General features: G+C 35.3%; 1 protein-coding gene across 1 annotated transcript; it reads right to left on the bottom strand.

Moving 5' to 3' along the window:
- Nucleotides 1-576: 576 nt before the first annotated feature.
- Nucleotides 577-8,687, bottom strand: CBLN2 (cerebellin 2 precursor). Its single transcript, XM_089663996.1, has 4 exons — nucleotides 8,490-8,687; nucleotides 4,089-4,554; nucleotides 2,183-2,302; nucleotides 577-1,435 (listed from the first exon to the last, which is right to left on the bottom strand). The coding sequence occupies exons 2-4, from the start codon at nucleotides 4,434-4,436 to the stop codon at nucleotides 1,238-1,240; spliced, it is 666 nt and encodes a 221-aa protein (XP_089520122.1). The 5' UTR covers nucleotides 4,437-4,554; nucleotides 8,490-8,687; the 3' UTR covers nucleotides 577-1,237.
- Between the last annotated feature and the right edge of the window lie 363 nt (nucleotides 8,688-9,050).

Below are 9,050 nucleotides of genomic sequence, written 5' to 3'. Positions count from 1 at the left end.
AACAACACTATATTTAAGATCTCTTTGATGCAGGGAATAATCTCAATTTCCTGGTAGGATGAATAATACATTTTGTCTTTAAGCAAAGCCTTGACATCTTTCTTAGTAGAGCAAAGGCTTCTGGGAATCTAAAGCTTCTCAATATAATGGTTTACTTAGCCATTCCAAGTGGTTTGTTTCTACTGAATGTCTAATGCGTAAAAACAAATAAAGACATTGGAAAAACAAAAATTAAACAAGACCAGACTAGACTAAAATACTTCCAGCATTTGCTTGCTTGGCCTCTCAGTAACTACATCACACACAGGTTTGGCATTTCTGTTTTAAATAATTAATTTAGCAACTAACATCTGCATCTAAACTAAATTAATCCTTTCCCTTTTTGAAAAAAAAAAAATTGGCAAGCCTCCATTATTGCTACAGGAAAGAAATAAAAATGATGAAAATGTCAAAGGATCAAATACTGTATTCCAACACCTTCAACCTTCTCATAACATACATAATGACACAAAAAGGACCTATTCTTTGCCCTGAACAAATGATCAGGCAAAAGATGGTGAATATTCAAGCAAACACTAAGAGAAAAAAGACTCCTTTTAATTTGTAAGCTTTACTTTGATTTACAGCTATATACTTTTTCGTATTGGTCAACCTAATTTACATGGTCAGCACCCTGAAAAAAAAAATATCAAGAATACACAAACAACACAAAAACAAAATAGATAATTCCAATCGTGCAAATTTTGCTTGTCTGTATAAAGCACTTCTTGACACAGTCATGTCCATAAATCCAAAAATATACATTACTGAGACTGAAGCCATTCGTTTCTTAAGGCTATACAAACACTAAAGAAAGCATTGCAAGAACACGTAATCAGGATTTTTGATTCTTCTCTTTGTGACTCCTCACATTGACTGCGTAGTCCAAGTATTTGTCTCAGAATAACAACAAAAAAGTCAATGATCCCAACAATAAATTCCGATATTGACTTTACAATCACAGGTACAAATTGCTTGGGTCGATAATTTCATTTATCCTAAAGATCACTGTCGTCTAAAACTAATTAGAGGCGCAGTTTCCCAAGGAAATGTCAATATCATAGTGTATATTTTACCTAGAAGATAATTCATTCTTCTACAAGAGACAATCAGAGAGGGATGTTGGAGATAATATCTTGTTCCACCACATTAATGGCTACGTGGACAGTCAAATCCTTGCTGTTCTCTCTTGCATTCCTTATAATGGAAAAACTAAAAAGCCAGAGAAGGTTGAATATTTCCATCCTCCCATGAGGTTGCCCCTGTCCAGTCTTAGGTGCACCTTATCAGCTCTTTCCATATGCAGCAAGACCCCATTACTGGCTGCTTCTCTGGTAACATCCTGATCTCCAGCAAAGGCAGAAATTACTGGGTAGTTGTTTTGCATTAGACTTACCTGCATAAAAGAGAAAAACATCATCACATAAAGAAATATGGCATGTGGTTTTAAAGACAGGCCCACTCTATAAATCTGCCTAATAGCCTATTTCATTTAATCACCCATTTGACTGCAAGATTATCGAAGGGCATTTTCAATATCTATTATGTATAGCCCACCCACATCCCTCCCAGTAATTCTATGCGATGTATTAAATGCCCATTGTAACTATTTTATTATGATATTGTGTTATTTGTTATTTTCTTAAATTATCTGGCCCATTTAATTGATAATGAGCAATTAACAGAGTGCAGTAGTCCATGGGAGCCAGTTAGCAGTCACCTTTCATTATCCTGCCTGTATTTAACTGAAGACAGATGCAATCTGATTGGATCCTGTGGGGTACAGCAACTTTCACATTGTCTTTGCTCTTTCTGTTGTTCTATTAAATAAGCTCATATGTAATTTAAATATTCCACACAGGGTTAATTCATACTACAGTAAAAAACTGAAGTTTTTCTTGAGGGGAAAAATTATATATATATATATATATATATATATATATATATATATATATATATATCATGGTTATCCTCTTTCATTCTAATAATTCCCCTAAAGTGTTGAAAGGTGACATCTAACTAATTGCTATGGGTTATTGCACCTTTCCCAGCATCTTTGTTAAGTCGCTCTTCCTTATTAAGCAACGTATGTCTCTAAAACCAACTGAATACTTAATAGCGTGTAGTCTCATATGTTACCCACCTGGATCGTCTGTCTGTTGTACACTTTGACCACGTGAAAACTGAAACTGTAGATTCCTTTCCTGGGTGCTACAAATGCACTGGAGGCAAGATCAAAATGGTTTCCAATATTTACTAACACCTAGAAAAAGGTTAAGCCACACTTGATCAATCACGATAATAGAGCATGGTGTGCATCAGTAACATTGTGAAACCTTGTAACATCCTCATAAATCTGCTGTGCTTTATGACAGCTATTCATATAACATTTGGTAGAGCTTATACGCTTTTACCATAAGTCAGCCAATCCTATCCTACAGACTTTAAAATAAGGTGCAAAGACAAGGCAAGGTAAAATGCCTCCCTTGTCATATATAATATTAATGTGCTTCTAGGGTGACTGCTAAAATAACAGTGTGAAACTAGGGCATTATAAGTAATACTGTCAAGGCAAAGAATACCATCCACTTTTATATTCCATCAATATGCACATAAAATTCTCTGTGCGATAACTCTACAGAGACAAGTTTACAACAATGCAGCAGGTCTTTTCTCCCCATATCTGTAGGCTTTGAAGATGTCATTGGCTATTTTACAAGGTGACATTCATTCAGTCATTCTCCCCAACTCATATAATGAAACCAACAACAGGTGTATTCATTGCTATATTAAAATACTTATTCTAGAGTGTGGATGGGAAGGCATTACAGTAAAAGGTAATTAGCATAAACAGGTAGGTCATCATAACTTTACTACCCTTTATGACTTGATGAAAAATCACTTTGCATAAACTGATCAGATAAAGCAGAGCTGCAGTGTAAGGATCTTCTGCTTGGGAGAAACTAAAAGTCAACCAATCCTTTCTGTAGGGCTTTTCATGAACTAATAAACATTTTCTATCAGTATTTTTTCAAACTATGACAGATTTCCAAAAAATGTCATGTACCTTAATTCAGCTATATAAGGGCATGGATGTCTTTTTTTTTTAATCTATCTCACAGATGTTCCAAAAAAGGGATGCTTTGTTAAAAAAAAAAAAACAGGGTATATCCCAATAGCATTTTGTTAAAAGTTCATAGCCTCTGTGTAGGTTATCTCAGCAATAGGGATTTTACAGGAACAAAACTCTTGCCTTTGTCAATATGTGTTTATAAACATAAAAAAAAATAATTAAGACAACAATATCAGCTACTGTAAGGACACCACCTTTTATCTTGCTGTCATTTATTGCAGTGATTTAATATAGCTGAACAATAATGCAATCCATTATATATATATATATAGTATATATATATATTTCATATGTATTCATATTTTTGGTAATATCATAGGAGCAATACTGTGGAAAATACTGCCTTTTTATTTTATTATCTTTATTTGATGTTTCCCTGTGTGATTTGATGAATCCTATGTCTTTTTTCAGATACACCCCCCAGTAAAGCAATGCTGTCAGTTGATTTTAGTGTAAGTTATGAAGCAGACAAGCCAGCCGTGTAGTGTAGTTTCAGGTGATTAAGTATCTCATCTTCACCGACAATAAAACAAAGCAATTAAGGGGTGGCCTTAGCCATTTTTCCACTTCTCTTAGCAATCATGTACTAGCTTAAGAAACAAGCAGGAAAGGGAATCTAAATCAGAGGGAAATTGATCTAAGGCAAAGGTGAATCATCACGTTGTCAAATGGGGGAATGGTGTCATACTTGGCTTGTCATCTCCTCTAGTTAGCAGCTCTACACTGTACCTGTCATTCCACGTCTCTAGCCTGTCCAATTCCTACAGAATTGCATCTGATTACAGGCAGCTTAGCCTCACTTTGCACGATCTTACGTCTATCTAGGATCTGACACAACACACACTTGGCCGGGTCAATCTGATCTCCTGGAGCTGTGAAAGCAGCCATAGACTGTGTTTTGGTGGAACATATCTACCTGATCGAAATAGATAGTCATGGTACGGTTGCTCATCTCAGAGGGCTCGTGGTTGGTGTTCCTAATAGCCGAAAAGGCCACTTTGGCACTTCCAGAGCGCACCGAAATGCCCAAAGACGACGTGATGGCTCCATCTGAAGACGGGTTAGAATCACAGACCACCAGGCACTTCCCTTCCAGTACGATAGGTTCTGTGTCGTTCTGAGCGCAGGCCGTAGGTGGCGCCAGCAGCATCAGCACCATGGACAGCAGCAGTTTAGCAACTCTTAGGAAGCTTTGCTCCCACTTGAAAGGTTTCAGCGCTGCTCCGGCTCTTCTCTCTCCTGCAGCGTTCCCCCATAGACTCATCCTGCTACAGCAAGCGCGGCCCCCGTGCGCTGACAGCCTCGGACTTCTCTCTGCCTTCCAGATGCGTCAGGAGAGCGCTCTGCTGCGCACTGCGTTCACTTGGCTTGTTGGGCTACACCTTTAAATAGAAGCAAGAATCAAACGCAGGAAACATCGCAACATCTTCAAATCATATACACTGTGCAAATGTTTTTACTAGTTCATACAACCCCCATAAAACCAGCTTTGCTCTAAATCATACGTATGAGTATTTCATGGCTTACATAGATCTATTTTTTTTTTAGCACACATCCTCTGTAAAAGTGTGTCAAAGCCTCACGCTGCTCTATTTTTGGTTATTTATGCTTTGTATTACTACAGTAATGTATCACACAACTCCATTTTTGCTACCCATGCTTTGTGTTGCTATGGTAAAGTATCACTCAACTCTGTTTTTGCTATTTATGCGTTTTATTACTACAATAAAGTATCACACAACTCTGTTTTTGCTATTTATGCTTTTTATTGCTACAATAAAGTATCACACAACTCTATTTTTGCTATTTATGCTTTTTAATACTATAGTAAAGTATCACACAACTTCATTTTTGCCACACATGCTTTGTATTACTGTGGTAAATCATCACACAACTTTATTTTTGCTATTTATACTTTTTATTACTGCAATAAAGTATCACAAACCTCTATTTTTGCTATTTATGCCTTTTGATACTATAGTAAAGTATCACACAACTCCATTTTTTGCCACACATGCTTTGTATTACTGTGGTAAAACATCACACAACTCTATTATTTGCAATTTTGCTTTTTATTACTACAGTAAAGTATTACACAACTCTATTTTTTGCTATTTCTGCTTTTTATTACTACAATAAAGTATCAAACAGCTCTATGCTTGCTATTTATGCATTTTGATACTATAATAAAGTATCACACAACTCCATTTGTGCTACCCATGCTTTGTATTACTGTGGTAAAGCATCATACAACTCTATTTTTGCTATTTATGCTTTTTATTACTACAATAAAGCATCACACAACTCTATTTTTGCTATTTATGCATTTTATTACTATAGTAAAGTGTCACACAACTCTATTTTTGCAATGTATGCTCTGTATTACTGTAGTAAAGTATCACACGACTATTTTTGCTATTTATGTTCTGTATTTTTAAAGGAAACTATTACACAACTCTATTTTTGCTATGTACGCTCTTTATTATTATAGTAAAGTATCACACAACTCTATTTTTTCTACCCATGCTTAGCATTACTATAGTAAAGTATCACACAGCTCTACAGCTCTATTGTTGCTACTTATGCTTTGTATTACTATGGTACTGTATCACACAGCTCTATTTTGCTATTTATGTGCTTTTTATTATTATAGTATCACGCAACTTTATTTTTGCAATTTACGCTTTGTATTACTATATTAAAGTATCGCACAACTCTTTTTTTTTGCTATTTATGATATTAATGCTCTGTATTACTATAGTACAGTATCACACAGCTCTATTTTTGCTATTTATGTTCTGTATTACTATAGTACAATATCACACAGCTCTATTTTTGCAATTTATGCTTTGTATTAGAACAGTAAAGTATCACACAGCTCTATGTTTGCTGTGTATGCTTTTTTTATATAATAAAGTATTACCCAACTCTATGTTTGCTGTTTATGCTTCATATTACCATATGAAATTATCACAGAACTCTATTGTTTTGCTATTTCTATTAAAGTCTCGCAAAGCTCTGCTTCTATCGTAGATGTTCTATAATAGTATATATAGGATTGCACATGTGCATTTCTTGGATATATCTATATTAGCATATTAAAATCTCACAGCTGTATTTTTGGTATAGAGGATCTGTCATAGTATATTAAACCCTTACACATCTGTACTTATTTACTATAGGTGCCTTGTATAGGTCTATTAAACTCTTACACATCTGTACTTCTTTGCTATAGGTGCCTTGTATAGGTCTATTAAACTCTTACACATCTGTACTTCTTTGCTATAGGTGCCCTGTATAGGTCTATTAAACTCTTACACATCTGTACTTCTTTGCTATAGGTGCCTTGTATAGGTCTATTAAACCCTTACACATCTGTACTTCTTTGCTATAGGTGCCTTGTATAGGTCTATTAAACCCTTACACATCTGTACTTCTTTGCTATAGGTGCCCTGTATAGCTCTATTAAACCCTTACACATCTGTACTTCTTTACTATAGGTGCCCTGTATAGGTCTATTAAATCCTTACACATCTGTACTTCTTTACTATAGGTGCCCTGTATAGGTCTATTAAATCCTTACACATCTGTACTTCTTTACTATAGGTGCCCTGTATAGGTCTATTAAATCCTTACACATCTGTACTTCTTTACTATAGGTGCCCTGTATAGGTCTATTAAATCCTTACACATCTGTACTTCTTTACTATAGGTGCCTTGTATAGATCTATTAAACCCTTACACATCTGTACTTCTTTGCTATAGGTGCTCCTTATTTTAGATTAAAGTCTTGCACCTCTCTTTTTCTTTGCTATAGACTCACATCTGTATTTCTTTGATATAATGTAATAGTATATTAGTTTTACACATCTGTATTTCTTTGCTATAGATGCTGCATATTAGTATATTAAACGATTACACATCTGTATGTCTTTTTTATGGATGCTCTGTATTGGTATATCAAATTTGCACATCTGTATTGCTCTAAATTATTATATTAAACTTCAACACATTCATATGTCTTTGATATATGCTCTGCACCATACAGCTGTAATTATTATTATTTGTTTATCTGTCTTCCTATAGAGTTGTTACTATTTAAAACTCTTTACACAGATGTATCCATTTGCTATGTATGCTCTGTATTGGGAGACAAATGTCTTGCATAGATCTATATCTTTGCTCTGTATACTCTGTATTAGTAAAATAATGTCTTGCACAGGTCTTTTTTTATGCTATATATGTTTTGTATTAGTAAATTTAAGTCTGACAGAAGTCTTTTTTTGCTATATATGTTCTATATTAGTAAATAAAGTCTTACACAAGTCGTTTTTGCTCTATATGCTCTGTATTAGTAGACTACAGTCTTGTACAAGTCTTTTATTGCTCTATATGTTCTGTATTAGTAGATTAAAGTCTTGCACAAGTCTTTTATTGCTCTATATGTTCTGTATTAGTAAATAAAGTCTTGCCCAAGTCTTTTTTTTTGCTATATATGCTCTGTATTAGTAAATAAAGTCTTACACAAGTCTTTTTTGCTCTATATGCTCTGTGTTAGTAAATAAAGTCTTGCACAAGTCTTTTTTGCTATATATGCTCTGTATTAGTAGATTATAGTCTTCCACACGTCTTTTTTTTGCTATATATGCTCTGTATTAGTAGATTATAGTCTTCCACAAGTCTTTTTTTTGCTATATATGCTCTGTATTAGTAGATTATAGTTTTGCACAGGTCGTTTTCTTTGCTAAAGACGTTCTGTAGGAGTAGATGACAGTCTTGCACAGCTCATTGTCTTGGTTATTTATGCTGTATGTCTAATAAAGTCTCACACAGTAGCTCTCTAACAGAACGATCTTAAAGCACATGCAATCCCAGGATTAATACAGTAAGCCCTCTAAGATGCCTAGTTCCTCCCAACAAAAGTCTCTCCTCTAGCGCACTATGATTCTTAATGACAAGCAGACCGTGAACATAGCAGAAAACCTTAGACTTTCCTTTAACTGATAAACTTCTCAACATTCTCACCCCTTTTCTGACCACCTAAAGGCCACTTCTAATAGTTTGATATCACTGTCTAAAAAGGGCAAAGCCAAAAAAAAATAATCGATGGTGGAAAATGATCACTGTCAAAAACTAAAGACAGATCAATTGGGCAGCAGGCAAGTTATCAGGGAAAGCGAAGGCTGGACCTGTAGGTTATAGAAGCAAAGTCAAATCATAAGTTACATCTCTGCTTTTTTTTTTTCAAGTTTACACTAAAGGACATTTCTAAGGAAAGGCTGGGAGGTTGTAGAAGTAGAATAAAAGAAATCATTACCTGGAAGGTCCATTGTGTGACAATACAAATCAGGCTGGCTTCTTGGTTGCCTATGAAGTTGTATTGCTTAGACACAACGATCAGGGGTTGTGCAGGCAAACACACAGAAAAACAGGAGTCGCCTCATTCTCGCCCGCCCATTGCTAACAGTCTCTATCTCCCTCCTTCTCCCTCTCTTTTCCTCTCTCTCGTCTCTCTGCCTTGTCTCTTTCTCCCTCCCTTGACTTACTTTACATATCTGTCATTTCCTCTCCCACTCTTTCCCCTTAATGCAGGAGTGCATGCTTTTTTCTTTTTTTTTTTTTTTCCTGCCCTGCACATATTATCCTCACATTCTCATCCACACTCATCATAGAAAGTGATCACCAGGGGGAAACCCTCGTGAGATTGCAGAGGGATGAAAAGTAGGACCCTTGTGCTCCATACTGCAAGCAAACATAGGATCAATAGTCATCAGGAACTTAGAAAAGGCACAACTAATATATTTTGATACCCACATGCCATCATTGTGGGTTGCAGTTATCTTATATATATTTTAATGATTATTATTATTTTTAATTA

Source organism: Staurois parvus, unplaced genomic scaffold (genome assembly GCF_062004578.1).
Source record: "Staurois parvus isolate SC_StPar_1 unplaced genomic scaffold, SC_StPar_1.0 ptg000045l, whole genome shotgun sequence".
Lineage (NCBI taxonomy): Eukaryota > Metazoa > Chordata > Amphibia > Anura > Ranidae > Staurois > Staurois parvus.
This window is presented reverse-complemented; position numbering and strand designations above follow the sequence as displayed.